The 21,356-nt window shown below is 36.5% G+C and overlaps 1 protein-coding gene across 1 annotated transcript; it reads right to left on the reverse strand.

The window, feature by feature from the left end:
- Window positions 1-204: 204 nt before the first annotated feature.
- Window positions 205-20,469, reverse strand: LOC149567034 (Tetratricopeptide repeat (TPR)-like superfamily protein). Its single transcript, XM_089820261.1, has 23 exons — window positions 19,600-20,469; window positions 18,628-18,689; window positions 18,382-18,474; window positions 18,098-18,170; window positions 17,343-17,858; window positions 16,995-17,062; window positions 16,775-16,906; window positions 16,004-16,045; window positions 15,359-15,892; window positions 15,056-15,213; window positions 14,337-14,880; window positions 13,254-13,316; window positions 13,059-13,160; window positions 12,538-12,852; window positions 12,322-12,414; window positions 12,114-12,215; window positions 11,905-12,009; window positions 5,839-5,972; window positions 4,634-4,817; window positions 4,147-4,278; window positions 3,894-4,006; window positions 3,716-3,788; window positions 205-3,551 (listed from the first exon to the last, which is right to left on the reverse strand). The coding sequence occupies exons 1-23, from the start codon at window positions 19,667-19,669 to the stop codon at window positions 795-797; spliced, it is 6,465 nt and encodes a 2,154-aa protein (XP_089676387.1). The 5' UTR covers window positions 19,670-20,469; the 3' UTR covers window positions 205-794.
- Window positions 20,470-21,356: the final 887 nt, after the last annotated feature.

The raw sequence follows: 21,356 nt of genomic DNA on the forward strand, positions 1-21,356 counted from the left end.
ATAAATAATAATAACAATAATAGTAATAAAATAAATAAATAAAATTGAAATCCTAGAATTTCAGCTTCTCCTTCCCTTGCGATGGGCATGGGCATGATGCTCCTACTAATCACCATGCTATTTGCTTTTCCTTAAAACACATGCAATGCATTATTAGAGCCCATGTGATTGGTTCATAAGCTTTTTGGTCTTGATTGCAGTGTCTTGAAGAACTTGAAATTGAATTACTAAATCACCTTCAATGGCAAATTGTTTGAAAGTCATTTTCTTGATCAAGGGAAATAAAGCTCGGATAGCTTCAACATATAAATCATGTGACCGGGTAAGGTCCGCAGAAACCCAAAAAAAAAAAGAAAGATATACCCTGCTACATGGCTCCCGGTGACAACGGCATTCTGTAAAAGTAAACCCCCTTGACTTCTGATATGTTGGCAGTTGACAGCTTTCTACAGCAAACAATTCTTGTCGAGTTCTGTCCATCCTTGGGACAAACCATTGGACAAGAAGTGTGGACTCTGAGGAGGTTTCTTCATCAGCATGCTATAAAGAATGAACAAGTACATGCCTGCTATGACTCATTACACAAAACTTTAAACAGGTATTTGAGTTACTCTTATGCATAAAATATATAAAAAGGTTGTCTGACCATGATTACTCAAGGTATCCTCGTTTTTCTGTTAAGGAACCTATTTATATAGTCACTGCAACCGGGATTATCCCATGGAATCAACTGCCATTTTAGAAAGTCTCAGTTTGTGGAACGTTGCAGGGAAAAATAGTTTACTCGACACTAACTAGGGACTGAGCATGGGAGCTGTAAGAGATTCTCCATTTGAATGATCGGCTGGGGCTTCTGTCGTCTTTTTTCTGTAAAAAGTATCATGCTTTGGGGTTTGTAACTGATGGTTCTTATGATTTCTTCTCTTTTTGGTTACGAGAGTGAATCCATCTCTATCGCCATCCCTCTGTTTTCCATTGGCGCCTAGTTCTCCACTACCACTGTCGCTGCCCTCAGAGCATTCACTCATATTGTGTCCATTTTCGGGCAGATGCTCTTCATCTGGTCGTTGTTCATCATCATCTTTATGATCATCTTGGTTCATCTCTTCAGTACTTTGACCGTTAGAAGAGTGGGAACTTTCAAAGTGGATGTTTGTTGAGGCTTCTTCTGCACCCATATCGTTCCTTTCCTTTAGTGCGTAGCCAATGGCGACTATTGCACTGTCAGCTTCAACAGCGTCCGAAGCAGCATCAGCAGCAGCAGCACCATCATCGGCCTCACTTTCACTTTCGCTGTTACCATAGTCTGCCCAAGACTTAGACGGTTTCTTCTTTGAACTTTTACTAACATGAAGACTATCCTCATCTGCCGCTGAACTTTGAGCAGCACTTAAATCTTGTTTATTGATTTCATCTTGACTGGAGTAAGCATCTGATGAATTGGCCTCCTGAGACTCACTAATTTGATTGTCTATAAGAGCGATTTCATTTTTTATAATCGAGTTTCTGGTGTTTGAAGTCGTTTGTGGCATTTTTTGGTCGGGATCAGCCATCACTTCCACCATAGTTGAAACCACTTCTTCTGGGACAGCGTCAACTGTTGTAGACTCGGGTTCAGCCATTGAAGACTTTTCATTCCCATCGGATTGAACTTCTATATCATCCTCTCCAGAGTTGGCATGTACTGGTGAGACAAGGGGAGACACAGAATTGGAGGACTGCCAGGCTTTTCCAGGTACAAATTCAACTGCATTAGGGTTCATACTGCAAGGAACATTATGATCACCATTTGAAGTGGTTGTAGTTTGCTTCCCACGAGGAACACGGGGGAGAGTTCTGTTGTAGCCTGCCAAACGAGGGCCATAAGGTACTCTTGCTGCAGGAGATTGATGAGGTGATTTGCGGATAGGTGTAACAGTAGCCATGGTGTTGTTAACAGCAGGTATGGTAGGATAAGGTAAAATTCCACCTGGATCAGCAGCTCGTCCATCTTTGAATGGTGTAACAGCAATTGGCCCATAAATTGGGAGTATAGGTGGTGACATGCCTGGATTGAATGGTGGAGCAGCTGCAGAAAGTTTTTTGCTAGATTCTTGAGGACTTGTAACAGTTAATTCTTCAGAATGACCTCCCTCTGATACAGACACCTTTTCTTCTACATCCACCTTCAAGTTTTCTTGATCTGCAGAACTATTGCCAACACTGTTAAAATCAATTTCTTCCTTTTCTCGAGAATCAGAATTTTTGGGAGACTCCTCGGAATCCCCCTCTGAGGGTGAAGTAGGCTTATCAACATTTGTGCCAGATGTCATCTCTTCAGTACTATTTACATTTTCAAAGGACAAAACGGAACCTACATTTGGAGAAAGCTTTTCCTTTTCTGAAGATTGGACTGAACTATCAGTTGCCTCAATTTCATTGCCCGAGTTGGTCATTTTCGTTTCTGATTTAACTTGTTCAAGTTCCACTGGTTCTGTCTGATTTCTTTTTTCTATATTTATTTCTTCTTTTACAACTTCTACACCCTTCTTCGCTCTACATGTACATATGTACTCATCTTTGTCAGCCACAGGCTCTGTTTTCAACTTCTCCTCTTCTCTGATAATCATCTCTAGTTCCTTTTCTACTCTGGGATCTTTTTCAGTCTGTATTTCTACATCATCTTGAAGAGGCTCTGGAGCATCCTGTTTGGCTGTATCCAGTGTTGCTTTTACTATAGTTCCAGGAGGTGCTAAAGCTACTTCTTTGTATGAAGGAGTTTTCCCAGGAATAGCAGCTACAGTAGCACTTGATTGGTTTGTTGCTGTTGTGGTCAATGGAATTTTATTATAAACAGGAATCACTGTTTTCAGTGGAGTTGTTTGTCGAGTTGGTTTAGGCACATGCTTTCCCTCTGTGTCATGTGTTACTTTTGATGGATTTGTAACACCAGGGGTAGTTGGTGAGGGTTTGGAGCTGCTGTTGATCGATTGTGAAGTACTGAAGTTGTCTGTTCCTGTACCAGGCTTGATAGATGGTGCAGGTCTGCCATTAAAAGTTGAAGCCTTCACTAGTTTTCTCGAGGCTGCTGAATCTGTAGAAACATTTCTTGATGTAAAATTATTATTTGCTCCAGAAGACATGATTTTCCTTTTAGAAGCTGATACACTGTCATTTGTGTTAATGTTGTTTATTCTATTGTGTGCAAGTTCTGGGCTATTCAATGTATTGTTTGACATATTAGTGTTCAATCTTGTAAGATTTGGCTTTTTTAGGCCAAATTTACGACCTCCTGCATTGCTAGATCGGCCTCTTGGAACAGCTTCTTGCCATCCTTCTTCCTCCATCCTTTCAGCTGCTGAAACTTCAGAGGCAGGCATCTGGTCTTCTGCATCAATTCCAGTTATATCATCTTTTGATTTAGCAGGGACATTATTGCTTATTGTTGGTTCTCTTTTTTGTTCTGGTTCAGAAGGTTGTGTCTGAATAGCATAAGTCGGGGGAAGTTGAATTTCTTTTGTAAAATCATCCATCTCCGTGCTCCATTGGATTTGGGCAGGTTTACTTCTTAACTGTGACATATCAATCCAAAATTGGATATGTTTTCATGTTAGTTCTTGAAAGAACATGCAAAACTGAATGCATATTAAAGGATTTATTTGCACCATACAGATGATTAATGAAGTTTCCGAATCATAATGCAATGGCACAATGTGGCAATATAAAAAAGGCCTACCTTGATACGATTTTGCTTCTTTTTATCCTTCATATCTGCGTTTGGATTTATAAAATCCAGCAGGTCGGACACACTGAACACATTAATCAGGGTAAAGACAACATTAGTTTTTGTCATAATGTGCAAATATAGTTTTGACTGAAAAATATATAGCTGATACAGCATAGCTTTGCAGTACCTCAGATGGCCTTTGCTGGCTATGGATGCATCTGGTTTTGGAGTACCATTACGTGCAGCTTCTTGCTGCTCCAAGGCCTTTGAGTCAAAATAGTCCAGCCATGCAGCAGCATCCTGTTTCCAACAAACTAGATTAATGTCTGGACTCCGAGGCATGGGTAAAAGTAACTGTAAAATATAAATGCTTGTATTGCTTTCGTTAGATGCTCATTTACTCCATAAAATTCCTGGTGTAATCTTATGTCCTACAGTACCTGTGTACGTAAATCTTCGGAGCCAAGCTTTGCTTGTAAAATTTGCAAAGTTGTCTGTTCATGCTGAACACTTAAAGAATATGCTTCCATCAATGAAAGAGCAATGGCAATTGCATGGTAGCTCGCAGCAGTCTGCAAGAAACATAAAAGAGCAAAAATAATTCAATTGTGGATGACCACTGACATAATCTCATTACATATGCTTCATGATAAATTGTGTGATGCAAATCTTCTTCAGAATCTATTATAAACAGGCCTGAACGTCACTCAAATAAGGAAAAGAGTTGTTGATATTTGATTATGTCTGCAAGTAATCGTGGTTTCCTCCAATCAATATATATGAGAGCAGATCTTTAGGAAGATGGAAATAAATTAATCTACATAATTTCCATCTGCCTTCTTCAATTTTATTTTCTGAATGCATGTGTACCACTATCCACCTGTGTGTGTGTGTGAGAGAGAGAGAGAGAGAGAGAGAGAGAGACACCTGTATATGATCTGCTCCAAGCAGTCTTTGATTGCATTTTAAGGCTTCGTGGAGATATCTTAGAGCTACATGGATATTTCCTAGACCTTCTTCCATCATGGCAACATTAATGTATGTTGCAGCAGTGTTTGGGTGTGATGGTCCACATGTTAGATGCAAAAGGTACAATGCACGATTGACATATCTGCATACAAAGCCTCACAGTTTGGTTAGAAATGCACAGACTTAAGAGATATCAACTATTAGTCAATCAAGTGAATCTTATTCGATGGCTGGATTTTCCAATTAACGTTTGGAGAGTTTAACATCATTATGTCCATTAGTCTACAGCTTCTTGAAGCTTTTCTGTAATCTTAGATGATAGATGATGTAAGTGCTCATATTCTACATAAGTCTGGATTTGGTAAACCACAGGAATAGGTTTAGCTACATGTCAACACTTTAAATAGATTTCTTTCCATTACATATGAAATACTAAAAGTAGTTACATGTAGCAATAAAAAGCAAACATACTGAAGAAGGTGAAGATAAAAGTTAAAGGGTAGCACACATTACTCTTACATTTCTGGTTTTGAAAACTGGAATTTCATATTGCAGAAAGCACACGAGTTTGTCAATTTAGAAACTGTTAAAAGGGAAAAGGTCAAAGTGAGAGAGATGTTTAGGTAATAAATATTTTCAAAGCTCAGTAAGAAACGAGTTTCTTTCATTAGATTTATTTGGAAGGACATGAAGTTCAAGCATAGAATTTGCTTGGACAGAAGCTGCCTTTAAGGTGCTGTGATGTAACATCGCACCTTAAAAATTTCAATATACATCTCATGCAGTGAAAGCAAAATCAGAAAAGTGAAAACAAAAAGAAATCAAACCAAGGAAATAGGAAACCGAAGAGAATCACAACTTTATTGAGTGTAATTTTCCTAGCTGATGGTTAACGTTTGGAACTCAGCACTTTTGTACAATTTGTTTGACAAAAGGACTATTCTTTGCATGTATATCTACAAAGGAAGGATTACAAAAAGTAAAAGGAAGTGGCCAACAAATAAATTTTCATATTAAATTCATTGTTGGAAACTTGGAAGTGTGAAAATGAAGTTATAGAAACTTCGAAGAGTATAATTTTTAGTTGTTACCGAATTTGTGGGTTTGATAGGCAACACCATTAACTGCACTTAAAGCAGAGAAAGGGGGAACTTTTAACTTACTTTAGTGCCAGTTCGGTGTGTTGAAGCCGATAATAGAATACAGCAAGGTCGCCATAACTTTTCATTGTATCAGGATGGTCAAGGCCAAGTTCCCTCTCATTAATATCCAAAGCCTTTTGCTGATATATCATAGCCTGTTCCATTCAAATAAGAAATTAAGAAAAATGTAATTCAACTTAACCTTTCTACTCTCCCCACCCTTCTCTCTCTTTCATAAAATCAAAATTTTGATATAACAAATTTGAAGAGTTGAGATTTCTGAGCACATGAGGAAGAATCTGATCATACGTTTAGCCACCAAGCAAGTACCATGAAAGAAGGTTTTGCCCATAGTATATTTTAACTATTAAATAAGTCAGAGCTTCAAGCCGCACTGTTCTAAGAAAAAGCTCCAGGATAGAAGTTTAAGGTAGATTGCTTTAAAAGATATGGCTACTCATGGTCCTCGTAATAATAGTGACATTCTTGGAGAATTATGAACAAATGATTCACAACTTTTTGATGTGAAGCATTTGCTCTTATACTCGTGGTTAAGGTACAATGCCGGAAATGAAAATATGACGAGTTTATATAGCAGGGCACTAAAAGTCTTGGGAATGGTTACAAACACAAGGTATAAAACTATTAACAAAATTCAAAATGAAAAGCAGTAGTATTTTATGTTACCCAATTTTAAATGAAAATTCAGAAATAGTGAAAATGAGGATTTTATTTTATCAAGTAAACATCTTCTTCATACATTATTTAGGATGCTGTGTTTATATTTGAAAGAATTTCACCACTGAAAATTAGTCTTTCATAAGAGATACCCTCCAGAATTATAAGCCAGTATGTTATGGGACTGCATAAAGAAAAATTGTAAATTAACATATCTTTAATTGATAAGTAGGAGATATTTTTAATTTTCAATTGAGGCTGAAAATACTAAACACAGAGAAGCTTTTTTGTGCCAGTACTATGAGCATGTTCTTATGGCATATTGCTAGCATACAAGTTAGGAGTGACGGGATTTTATTGCTGCAAGTTGAGACTGCAAAAAATTTGTCAACAACTATAGTTTAAAGAAAGATTGTGACCACGTGGATTTCTAAAATCAGCAGTAGTAATGCTGCTATTTGTTTGATTTCATGTAACATGCACATATTGAATTGAATGTATCTAAGAACTTCCAAGAGAATGCACTTTATGGTCTAGGTGGAACTAAACATTATAAAATTGTGATCATCAGGCAGGTTTTTCTGACACTCACAATGCAGTTGACTTGTGTGTGTATGTGTGTGTCTAAAATAGATGTAAACAAAAGGAGGCCTTTTATGTCCAAGCCTAGCCAGCATGCTTTCTTGGCACGTGGGACTTAATGGGAAAAAGAGGAGCTCTTTACTTTACAAACACACACGCATACTTTCTAACGTTGCACCCTCTTTGGCCTCATCACGAAGTTTGGGATTCAACTGACCATTGCCTATCTGTGTGCAAGAGTGGATGTCCATTCACTAATAAACACCACAGTTTGGATATCTTTATTGCTTTCATTTTAGTATTTCTGTTGGGCAACATCGTTGGCGATAAGTGCAAATACTGGTTATGGGGAATTATGTTCCTATTAAGTGTGCTGGCTATGCTCATACAGGGGAGTCTGTATCAATGCTGAAAATTAGGTTAATTAAAGTAGCTATTCACTCTATTGGAAGGTTGTGTAGAGGCTTATTAATACAGCTGACATAGAATCCAGCAGAATATATTGGTTGAATCCACTAATTTTCCAAGGCCAAAAATGTGAACTCTATAGAATTGGGCAGTAAATTTTGGATACCTTACAAGGCCAAAGAGTTGAAATAATGGTTTAAAATTATGAGTTTATCACGTTTCAGTCAATATTTGCTCAACTTACGTATGTCATACAACTCCAAGACGAGGCATTTTACATTAAATTAAAAAGTTCCCAAGATGTTTGTATCTATTCTTACATAGAGAAGTCTCTATTTTTCCAGTTTACAAATCTCACATTCACTTGAATCTAGTTTAGTTTTGTTGTAGCAAAATGAGGAAGAGACTAGTTAGGAATTGGAAATAGAAAAAAGTTAAAACTAAAAACCTAGATCTAGAGTTTTTGCCAGATATCAAATCTGTTTCCTGTGTCTCTCTTCCCTGTATGGTTTCAATTGTTGATAGGTTTTCAATTTCTCTGTGTTACAAAGAATGATGTCTAAGATTGGATTTTGTATGTGAATATGTTTTAATTGCTGTGTAAAATGGGAAAGCGATAGAATCAAAAAACAATGAACGGTAATGTGATCCCAGTTTACAAAGAAGCAAGTAGAAATCAGAAAAATACTATGCTTCATGGCATTCCTGGGATCCATGCTGCAAGGAACAATGGACTATGAAGATATATATCAAGATGGCAGAAAACAATTTTAATATATATATATATGCTTGTGTTCAAACTATTACATGTTTAGCTGTACATGATATCAAGATGCTAATTTAGCTATGCTAAGGGCAAGGTCAAGCAGATCAAGATTCAAACAACAAAGCTTGGAAGTGTAGGATACTAGGAAATAAAAAGGAAGAGGTCACTTGTACTGAATGCAGTAAAAGGATGACAGGAGGAATCAGTAGATTAAAATACCACATTGCAAAAATATCTGGAGAAAATGTGTATTAATGTATCAAATCAACTTCAGAGATGGTTAGAGAAATGAAGGCCCTTCTTGCTGAGTTTGAGATGAGAAAAGAAGAAAAGAAAAAACAAACAAAGCCATAGCAGCAGCGATGAATCCAAACATATCCACTGTGGATTCTCTTGGTGACTGAAGTTCAAGCATCTACCAACCACATTCATCTCATGGTGACAGTGAGACCGAGTGTTTTATGCCTACTGCCAGTGAGATTCCTCTCCCATCAGGACTAAATTACTTTATTCCATGCAATGTTCCAGCAGCACAACCTTTACTTGCATGTATCAGATAGAATAAAGAAAACATCATGAAGCTAGGACGCCTATAGCAAATATGTGGTACTACGACAATTTACCTTTCAATAGGGCGAAACCCGTATTGAGAAGGTTTGGTGAATGCATTTATAAGTGCAAGCAAGGGATTTTAGACCTCGATAGCTAAAGACATGAGTGGGCCATTATTAAATGAAGCTGTAAAAATACACAGCTCGTGGTTGATGATCACAAAAAATTGGAGAAAAGGATAAGACATCTTATCAGATGAATGGACAAATGGATGGAATAGGATTCCTAGGCTTCTTAGTGGCTTCTAATGTTGCATTGGTATTATAGATGCCTTGCATGAAGTCAAAAACACTGAGACTTTCTGCAATTTATTAGATAGGATGATTGAGGAAGTTGGTGTTGAGAATGTTGTTCAAATTACCATAGACAAGCTTGAACTCGTTGTTAAGAGGACATTGGGAAGATTGCAAGGGTGAAAAGGGTGGTTGAAGATGCTAAAAATGTTACCAAATCTATCTACAACTGTACTTGTGTCCTTTCTTTGATGAAAAAAACCTTTTGTGGCTAGGAATGACACAATTTTCTAGGAACTTCCTCACATTGGAAAGCAATGTTGGTGCCATCCCTCATCTCCAAGAAATGTCTGTGTTTGATGCTTGTTTGGAGTTTGCAGTCTCCAAAAAAGTTGAAGTGGAGAAGATTGGAAGTGTTGTTTTTGATGAAACATTCAAAAGAAATTCCAAGGAGTTGATCAAGATAAATAATAGACATAAACATAAACTTTATACATGATAATCTATTTGCCTTTAAAGGGCTAAAATTTGCTTTCATTTTTTTAGGTGATAGGATCTTTTTGTAAGGGTTCTTCGAATGGGGGTTGAGGAGAGCAATGTCAATCAATTTCATTTATGAGGCCACAAAGAGGGTCAATGAGGCCATTTCAGATTACTATGGTGAAAATAAGAGAAAATACGAAATCATTTAGTGCATCATTTATCATAGATGGACAAACCAACTCCACCAACCGACACATGCCTTGGCCTACTTTTTGAACCCAAAATTCTACTTCTTTGATACTTTTAGGTTTGATGAGGAGGTCATGGAAGATTTTATTGCATGTATTGATAAGATGGCACTTGTTCATGAGTTGAGAGACGAGGTTCTTGATGAGTTGGAGGTGAGATTTGCTATATCTTATTTATGTATTTGGTAATGTTGACTATCTAGAAACATCCATTTTATATACATAGTAACTAATTTTTAAAATTTATTTATTATTTAATTTCAATTTTTATCTATTCAAGGTGTACAAGCGTGTAGGGGGGAAACTCTAAAAAAATTAGTTCAATACTATATTACTACAAGAAAAATTTAGAAATTAGAATGTTACATTTTTTGTCTTAATTCGTATTTCTAAATAAGTTTTTGTAGATTTGGGATGGGACAATTATGGTGTTGTCATGTCAAATTTTCAAAAGATAGCCATCCGTTCCCAGCCCTGGAGTGCTTTTGGATGTTAATGCAATTGGAGTCTGTCACACAAAGAAGAGAAACATGTTGACCCAACAATACCTCAATGGTCTTGTCTTCGTCCAGTACAACCTTACCTTTGAACGAGAAAGTTGTTTGGCTTTTCACATAAGGTGATTGGCTTGGATGATATTGATCAACATGTTGAGTGGACTCTCAATGAACAAAACAGTGGTGATGATGTCCTCCTTACTGAAAGATCTTGCAGAATTGGAGAGAGGAGCAACAGAAGCAGAAAAATTAGATGAAATAGAGGAGGACGAAGATGAGAACTTTAAACTTGAAGACAAGAAACAATTCGTCATCATTTACATACTGCAGCACCTACAAGTTTGAGGCCGCAAAAAGTGAGTTACTAGGAGAGGAAAAAGGAAGATGTAAATTTTAGTTGGCTATTTGGACATATCATTATATGCAATTTTGTAACCATTTATAAACTTATGCTGCTGTTATACATTTGATAGTTTGAAACTATGAGGATGAATCAAGTTCAAATATTGAATGCTAAATGCATTAATTTCTTATCTTCTTTGCCAAGTCCTAGCTGAGTTTCTTGCCAATCCCAAGTCCTAGTTTAGGTTGTGGAATCTGCACCCAAAGCTTTCAAACTTTAATGCTAATTTTAGTCAATGTTTTGGAAAACTTGAGGGCAATTGTTCTTAGATTTTTTGTTTTATCATCGGCTGAGAACCAACAGGTAAAACACTAATTCACATTCATAAGTACAAGAGTTAAAAAGTAATTATACATGACTGCTTCAGTTGTCTTTATTATTATCAGCATCTTTTATATGGATCGTAGCTTGGGTTCCAAGAACACGACAAATGAGGACTCAATTCATACAACTCATTTTTTATAGGATATTTTCCCACTATTTTACAGTTTTAATAAATTTTAGAAGAGATTCAATAACAATGGTTACAACGAATTCCCTATGAACACCTTTCTAAACTTCATCCATACTAATTACCCCACCTTTTTACAATCTTAATGTACTAGTTTGTTAGATTTATTTGCGGTATAAGAAAATTAGTTAGGTTGCTTGTGCATTTGTTTTCACAAGTTCATCTAAAGGGGAGAGGTCAGTTAATGTAGATATTGAACAGAAATGTTCTTTTGTTTTACAAATATTTTGGTTTCGAGGAGCAATACTTTCTAGATTTTCACTTCTCAGCAAGGACAAGTGCATGCATTCTTTTACATGTGGGCAACTATATTTTCTGCAAGGAAGAATGCATTGATGAGCATTATGTTTCTTTAGAACCAAGAATTCTTCATGCTCTCATGAAGAAATTGCACAACTTCAAGAAACTTCTAGAACACACTTTTCCAACTAGAATTTTGTTGCCCTCATTCAATTTCATTGATATGATAGTGCATTATATTTAGGTTGCAATATTTATGAGGGAATTCTGATGAATGCAAAATCTCCTAGTCCCCTTTACTTTTTGGATTTGTGCACGTGTGTGCGCATGTGCATGCTATGTGCAGGTGCATGTGTGTGTGTGTGTGTGTGTGTGAGAGTGAGAGAGAGAGAGAGAGAGAGAGAGAGAGATGGGGTATCTCCATACCTGATTGAAATCCCCTGTATGGTACAATACGACAGCCAGTAAGCTGTATGCTCCAGCCGTCATTCGATGGTAAGGACCACAGACAGCAACCAGCTTTGCCAAAGCCTATAATTTGAAATTCAGAGAATAAATATAATTCAAAGGATGAATATATTAATTATATGAATCACCAAAGTTTCGTTTTCTTTTGCCAGAGATAATTTTCATACCTTGGTCCCATAGTTAACAGCCTCATCAAGTTTACCCTTGTCCAAAGCAGTTTTTGATGATTCTAACAAAGTTCGACCATCTGCAGATGAGCATGCTACTTGCTGTAAAAGGAAAAACACAATGTAAATATTTTTACTAAAATGTGCAAGTGACTAGAACAGAGGTGAATATGCTGAACATGGCAACAGAATTGCTCAGTTTTTCTACCTTATAGACAGGTACCATGCTTATGATGTCTATCTTCCTAAATGGATATGGGCTGTCCATATCATAATCTCTAGGAGCCAGCTCAAGTCCCACCTAAATTAAGAAAGTTCAGAGTCATACACATGATTTGAAAGCAGTTCAGGATCATTTTATGGTAAAATGTAGTAGTGAATAGACAGAATTTATCATAACAGTCTCAAAGAACGGGTGATAAACCTTATGGCAAAGTCCCCTTAAAATTGCACAGTTTCTCAAATCTTGGCGATGGGAATTATCCATTTTCCATCCAAATCTCTTGAACAAAAACAGTTCAATCCATTTCCATTTAAGGAAATCTACACTATTAATATCACTATTTTCCTTCGATGGTGTTCCAAGCATTATATTCAAAGCTGCAGCAATGGATGCAGCCAAATCTGAAGTGCTTTCAACGGAAGCAACGACTGCTTCTAATACATGCTTAAAGGCACGAACTACCATTTCATGAATGCAAAGTGATTGCACGTGAGGAAGTTTGTCTGCAAGTTCAACCTGATTGAATTATAGAAATTAGCTTGAATAAGGCTTGGAGGAAAATATGAAAATTTAAGAATAAATGGATCCAGGATGATTATTATAGAAAGCTGTGCCATGTGTTAAAAACAGGAAAGCTGCTATAGAACTTTGAATCCACAACAAGATGATGACTGCAATATGAAAATTCATCTGAGTTTGTAACTTTATTGATGTATGCTCACCACGCGGCCCAAAGAATGCATTTGCAACCCTCGTGTATGCATGAAATCAGTCAATGTCCGCCCATCAACTGGTGACAGTTCTAATGAACCAAAATCTGCTACCTGAACAGGAAGAATATATCATATGATGCTTCAAATATTATTCTTGAAATGATTATTTTTAAATGATTAATTAATAATTTGCTACCATTTTACCAGTTTTGGCAGTGCAACATCATTGTAGTATTTCCGAGCCATCTCAATAAGATCATCCAGAGACTGTACACAAAAAAAAAAAAAAAAGTTTACACAGTTAATCATTCTGAAAATACTTTCACAAGGAGATGAAATTTATAAAATTGCTTGATCCATTGAAGTTGTCAATCCTCAAATTGGTCTCTTGGAATCTTCTCTGACTAGTGAGAAAATGGATAGGCAAAATCAAACAATAATGATTGTTATCGGCATTCTTGTGTGTACACTGTATATATATGGATAGATATTGGCAAGTGAGAAATGAAAAGAGTTGATGTTTTCCCCAGCTGCCCTTCAAAATATTATTTTGTCGGATTGAAATGGCTAAAACATATCAATATGTCATTAAAAGGCTGCCCTTGTAAACATGCCTGTAGATCTGGTTGATACATGAAAAAAAACCTTAGCAAATCTCTTACAGGATTTCATCAACATAAAATTAGTTGAACAATTAGCGAAGAAGCTTCCAACAATAAATTTGAGTTCTTAACCCTTATTACAGGTATATACTTAACCCTTATTACAGGTATATACATGTGCCGTGGAAGGACAATCAGCAAAGTAAAGGTTGAAGAAGATTATTTTTTACTGATTAAGTTAGTGGAAACCAACAAGGAATATCAGTAGATGAGTAATGAGTGCATTTGAAATTATAATTTGGGAGCACATTCTAAAGAATGTCAAGATTCTAAAAGATTCCTTTTTTCTCGTAAAGTGAGCAGAAATCAACAAAGAATATCAATAGGTGGGTATGGCTTGGAGAAGAAAGAAATTATCAGGCCATATGATATGATAATTTGAGAGCACATTCTAAGGAAGCAATAGATGATTCCTACTCCAAAATCTAAACAAAGTAGAGCAACTATAAGGAATCTACTTGAGTTCTGCGGAGTAACAAAGATCAAAATTTCTGATGAACAAAGAGTAACAGGGGATTGCAATATTAGGTGGCACAAACACTCTCCCACTCTATAGACTTCGTGTAGAGCTTTTTTTAGGGTATAAAAAAATTTCAAAAATGTGACATTGTACAATACTACAAACCTTGCTGTGTAGGCCAGTTTCAGACTCTTTTAATCGCATAAATGCAGCATCAGGAAGCAATTTTTTCAGTGGTAATTCCTTTTCTATTTCTTCTTTTTGTGCTTCACGGTCACAAGCTATTTCTGTAACCTGGCTTTTGTTCTCGATTTCATTACCAACTGAGATATCAAGAGATTTAATTTTGTCCGACTCAGCTTTGTTATTCTTGTCATCTGTTGTTTTCTTTTTTATCTCTTTGAGCAATCCAAATTGTTTGCCAAGTCCCTTAACAATGGGTTCATTTTTGCTTTCTTCACTAGATTTTGTCTCATTTTTTTCTGATGCCGGTTGGTTCTGTAGATGTTGCACCCAGCATGCTCCAAGCTCCCATCTTATGAACCTTTTAGGATCAGTTTGTTCTTCCTGCAGTTTAAGTAAACTGTCTTCAAGAACTTTCTGTACTAAGATTCTTGCTGATTGCGTATCCTCAGACTCGGAAGCACTGCATTGGTGCATTGCTGAATTTGTCTGCACACGGGCTCCCTTGTGTAGAAGGGTTCTTAAACTGCAGCAGAATGTGATAAAACATAATTAGTATATAGGTAGCTCATGTTATGGTAAGGTTTGTGCATGGATATACTAAATGCAATACTCAAGGTATGAACATAAACATTACAGAGTCGGAAAATATAAGTACAGGAGCTACAAGAAACAAGGCTTTTGATGGTTTAGAGCAGTACCTACTGACATTGAGAGCATTAGCACCCCCTTCAGGCTGATCCTCAATGTCAATTTCCCGGGATAGAGATTCAACTCCTTTTTCTTCGTTGCCAGAAACTTTAACCACTGCTGTATAGCCACAATGTTTAACAATAACAACTCCTAATGTGGCAGTATCCTGCAATTTGAACCCCGTATTCACATTTCGATTTTCAGCTTCAAACTTTGTCAGAAATTATCTGGCTGTAAATCACAAATTCAAAATTCTGAACTCTAAGACCCAAACAGAACAAAAGATCAATAATCTTAAAAGGAATACTTACATGCACAGTTGTACTCTCATCTGCAGTTATTCCTTTTAACAAATTTCTTTCTGCAAGTTCCCTGGAAGACATTCCCGGGGCTTGGCTACCGTCAATCTTTTTATCTAGTTTTCTGCTTGCATCTGGAATATCTCTTGTGACCATTATATTCAAGTCTCCAACAGTTTCCTCATGCAGTATTCTGGCAGGATCATGATATTTTGTTTGATCTAAGATTTTGTATCTATCAACAACATGTTGAATGGCAGCTACAGCTTTGATGATGGCAACATCAACAAATAAACTATGAAGTAGAAATACTTTTCGATCCCTAACTTGTCGTTCCTCCACAGTTTTGCATGGCATTGCTGCTAGAATGGAGAATTCTGATGCCCAGGGCCTTAAATCACTCTTCCCATCCCTTCCTTGACCCCCACCATTGCCACTCCAGTTTTCATCCTCCACTGGTAGAGGTGGGAAAACAGATGGTGAATCAGCAACCATGGGTGGGACAACCCACGTGTTTGCACGAAAGCCATACGGAAGATTTCCAAACTGCAAACGAAATAGAAACCCTTTGTTGTGATTAAGTGGATTGGTCTGATTATGGGAATGAGAGTAAGTTTGTAAATGATTAATAAACAAAAGACATGATAAATTAAATACCTTATTACGCTCGGAAAAGGCCTTCATTAGACAATCATAAGCCTACATGACAGCATATTAGATTACTTTGCCAGTGAATAAGACAGAAGTAACAAACAGAAGAAATGATATTTTATACATGGCTGAACAAAATTCTAACCAGTGAGATTAAATAATTTCTATGCAATAGTAATCTGAAAAAGAATTCGTATTGCAGATACAGAGAGAAACAAGTTGTACAATACACAAGCTTTGACAACATACAAGTAGAGAACATTTACTTCTATTATTCTATGTAATTGTTATCCTGCAAAAGTGATGTTTGTTAAGAATGAGATTCTTCCATGATTAGCTTCCTGCAAGCTGTGAATTTCTACATGCTTATACAAAGGTGAAGCAAAAGTATCAGAGCATAAGTAGCCATCTTCTAGATGAGAAGAGATCACATTTCTTTGATCAATGAAATAAGATATGGTATAAGGGGGTTTTTCACATTCTCCATTTAAAAAGAGCCAAAAAGCAATATTATTTACTCAAACATCAATATTTTCAAATTCTATACGTAGTAGAAGCAGCATATAGTATTATTATATTCTTGAACATTAATATTTGACAACAATGGCTGAAATGTATTTTCTCACATGAAAATAATATTCTTGTTCAGCTGCAAAGAGGGTGTAAATGATTCATGTTTAGATTCTTAGGTTTTACTTGTACACATGAGAAGAGAAACATTTTTGATAACAATTAAAATAAAATAAGGTAAAATAAATCAGTGCAATTGAAACATACATTAGTAAAAGCCCTGCTCAGTTGTTGTAGCAAGTTGACAAGTGTACGACTTTGAACAAGTTGCTTTCCAAGAGTATAAAAACCTTTGGTGCATGCTGTTGCAGTCACCATTTTCCCATTGCAAAACTTCACCTGCATTTGGGGAATTGGCATTAAAAAATATGATATATTGTGTAAGGCAAAGATAAAATCTAATGCCAGCCAAATAAAATATGCTCACATCTATTGAAAAGAATTCTCCTTCACTACGCCTTTCTTCAACAGATTGCCTTATGGACTTCCTTACAACTGCAAATCCCAACGTCATTAGTTCATTAATGTTGACATCATACTTGCTTTCTTTCTGAAAGAACATAAGATCCGCAAGATTGCCGGCAATTCTATGGGGTTAACATGTTTGACACTAGCTTGTCCTTAATAAGCTAAAAGAAATCCAATTTGAAAGTTTGAAAGGTACAGAGAGAAGCTTTTGAAAAGAGAACTGCATTAACATCAAATATGTGCATTTTTATCATCTTTATGATACAGACAAGAATGGATGATTTTGTGGAGAGAAAGATGTACAAACATTGAACAGGGGGCACGAGATGTGAGAAAGAGAAGAACTCATAAAACTGGCCAAGCTTAGAAGGAGGGCACATCCCTGTCATATCTCCTTTCTCTGTTGCCTCTTTGGCAGCATCCATAGCCGCAACAGCCTCAGATTTCCCTTGTTTCAAGGCCATGTTACTGCCTTTGACAACATTGTTTGATTTCTTTTCTCCTCCATTATCTTTTATGGAAGAGTCAAGATTGCCTTCAACTTTTGAGGGAAGCTCTGAATTGTCATCAGATTCTACTTTTCCATCCTTGTTTGATTCTTTTCGTTCTTTATTACTGAAGCCTTTCTTTACGGAAGTTTCATTGGCCTGCTCCATATCTGTTGCTGAGAGAGCTGATTCTTTTACACCTCCCTGCCCTCCCTGCCCTCCCTGCCCGGACCTTGGCTCCATTTGCTTTCCTGAAGATCCAAAGCATGTTGTGCATGCTATAATGTCTAGTAACCTTCTAACATGTGCAATAGCATCCTCTTCGGTATAGTCCTCTGTAACAGGAATAATAATCAGATCTTCAACCATACTCAAGGTAGCTAGAATGCAGGATTTAACTACATACATGAAACAGGAATCCCAGCTTTTATATTGTTACATTTTACTATTTTAGCTTTAATTATATAGCTCGATAATGGTATCCTGATTTCATGATATAAAAACAACATATCTCTCGCTGTTTACTCTTTGCTATTTGAATTAATTAAACAAAGATACAAGTTCATCAGTTTACCTTCCACAATGGTAAGGACACAAGGCTTTAAGGTCACAACATCCAACGAATCCTTAAGCCTGTCACCGCGAACCTGATTCACAAATTCAGTAGGTCTCACATATTACTAGGACAATAAAATGGTACTGCGGTAAAGCTCCATTTTTTTGTGTTATTGAATGTTTCTATCTTTGATATTGGATAATAAATATGTGCAACTGCGAATGAAATGATCCATTTGTGTCTGAAATCCTTAATGCTCTTTAGGTTCAATCAACTAACCATAGAAACAATTGATTCCGTACCTCGTGGGACAAAGAATAGTTAGTCAGATGGCACGTCTCAACATTCACCGCTAACAATCGGCGTACATCTAGAATGCGATCTGTGGAAATTCCCTGCTTCCATAAAAGAAAAATTTACAAGATAGCTTGATAATTATCCATCAGCTGGCATATAATTGCACAGTGATTGGTATTCATTTTAATTAATAAAACCTAATCCGAAGTGGAATAAATTGAATTGAGAGAACAGAAGACACGTTAATGTACCTTTAAGATGATTTGAGAATCATCTGGAGTGTTGACCGAAATGTCCAGAACAGTGGGCAGAACTGCAAGCAATAAACAAGGCATGAAGATAAATATTTACTAATAGCACAGGTTTTTCTTTCTTTTTTATTTGTTTTGATGCAACGTTTTCGTCATGATGCAAAAATGCGCGCATCGGAAGCTGCTTACAACTTCTTTTACCGTCTCTAAGTTTTATTGAAGGACAAAAAAGCTTCGAGCATCGGGGCGATTTTAGTGCAAAGTGTGACATTTTGTTACTATTGCTAGCAGAATGTTTAACATTTCTCCGCTATTCTCCTGCTTCAAAAAGGGTCGCGATGTTTTCTGGCCATTTAAGCTAATAACATTTATCAGAGATAAACCTTATGAAAATATTTAACCTCATTTTAGCACCTTTATGGTTCAGAAAATATATATATTCAAGTCAGTAACGCAAGATAAGGAAACCGGGAAGAACAATGTAAGCATTAGAACATCTTCCACAAATCTCAATAGAACTGATTGAAATCTTTATCTTTCCGGTTTAAAGGATTATTTTTTTAAACGTTTAAATTGATATAAATTAGCGGAAGGCCAGTAACATAAAAATGAAAGACTATCTAACGTTGCAGGATATCTATAGAACTGATTGAAATCCTTATCTTTCCGATTTGAACGATTTTTCTTTTCAAATGTTTAAATAACAGAAACCAGTCCAAGGCCAATAACATAAAAATGAAAGACTATCTTTACAAATGTTCCTTAACCATCAATAACATATACAGCCTAACAGAAAGCAAAAGAAATCGAAGCTACTGGTTTCTCTGCAAATTTTAGCAGATACTTTGAAGAAAAACAAAAGAAATATTCCATATTTTAGGATTTTTAAGGAGCTAAAAGTTGAGGAATTAGTAAGTGGTGTTCAGAAGAAAACTACGTTGTAATGGCAGGTAAATAGCAATTAACGCTTACTCTTCTCTTCCTTCTTCTTCTTGTCGCCTTTGGCCCTATGTGGTTTGGCACGGCCAGTCCGGGGGGCCATACCGCATTCGCCTCAATCCCGAATCGGTACTCCAAAACACCTCTTAATAAATATACAAATCTGTTTCCTCTGCAAAATACTCCTACTTAAATAGGGAACACCTCTTAATAAATTAACAAATTCACTTCCTCTGCAATACTAACACTGTTCCTACTCAATTTTCTTCCTCAAAGCACCAGCTTTCAGGCAGGGAACACCTCTAAATAAATAAACAAATCCTTTCCTCTGCAATATTAACACTGTTCCTATTCAAATATCACCCACAAACAAGATTCTCCAGGCAGGAAAACCTCCTAAGAAATGAACAAATCCTTTTCTTCCGCAAGACAAACAATCCTCCTACTCAAATTTCATCCACAAACACATTCTTAAGGCAGGAACACCTCTCAACAAATAAACTAATCCTCGTCCTCTCCAAATACTCGAACTTTTCCTATTCAAATTTCATCCACAAACACCTTTCTTCATCCAAGAAACTTGCAGAGCTAATTTGCAGCTCGCTTTCAAAACTCAAATCTTGAAACAGGGACACAACAAGCCATGAAACAGAGCAGCAACAACAATCTTCTGAATCCGGGCACCTAAAACCATAAAACCTCTCAAACCAAAGAACCAAAAAGAAATAGGAGCTCCCTCCAAAGCCCACTAAACCAACAGGGATTCAGACACGAGAATTATGAGCAGAGTAAGAGATGAGAGACACAGGGGGAGATTGAGTAAGACATGAGAGGATACAGAGGCTATGTATGATAAAGAGTAGAACTAGAACTAGAACTAAAACTAGAAGTAGGAAGTAGGATTTCTACTACTGTTGGCGATAAATCGGTAATATACAAACGTGAGGCTCCGATTTGGATGAGGTGGCATTGTGAGGGTGTGTGGATAAGGTGGCTTTGGCCTCTTACAGAAGAGATCTCGATCTCAGGCCTCTCATTTCCATTTCTTCATTATCGTCAAAAAAAAACACAATCTTTTCTCATTTCTCTCATCCCCAATCCCAATGGAGATGGAAATGGAAATGCTCTTGTTCAGACAATTAAACAAAACGTTGTTTGTTTTGTTTTTCTTAATTTTGACCGTCTGAGGATAAACAAGAAAAGCGCCCGTCTTAAGTTGAGCCCCATATGACCGTCCGCTTTCACCTGCCATGTAGCGGCCTATAAATTTTGTTGCTATTTCCCGTGTCGTCTCCCGCTGTCCTCGGAGCCTCCGGTCACATGGATTAAATTTCCGCCCCGCTTTTGTACACGTGTTTGCCTTAACCCTCTGTTATTTGTTGGTTCACGTCTCCATCGCTTTCTCCCTTGTTTATTTATTTATTTATTTATCAGTCTTTACATGGTGAATAAATGAATGAGAGAGATTTTTATTAACTACTTTCATACCAATCAGCCACTAATGTTGAAATAGTTTTTATTACATCTTTTAATTGGGTTTAGTGTTTGATTTTAGAATTTATATTTTGTATTAATGATGAAGGTGTGAATTTTTTTTTTAGGCAAATTGGGTCAAGACAAATATAATAGTAGGTGGGACCCTCTCACGATGTAAATTATTGTAGTTCAAAGTTTAATGATAAATTTTAATTTTTTTTTTAATAGATGTAGTTATTTGAGAGTATGAACTAGAGGCCACACCCAATTCATTTAGGACACAATCTCTGCCTCATCTTTTTATTGTCTAGATT

Source organism: Cupressus sempervirens, chromosome 3 (assembly GCF_028749045.1).
Source record: "Cupressus sempervirens isolate cs-2001-9-10 chromosome 3, ASM2874904v1, whole genome shotgun sequence".
Lineage (NCBI taxonomy): Eukaryota > Viridiplantae > Streptophyta > Pinopsida > Cupressales > Cupressaceae > Cupressus > Cupressus sempervirens.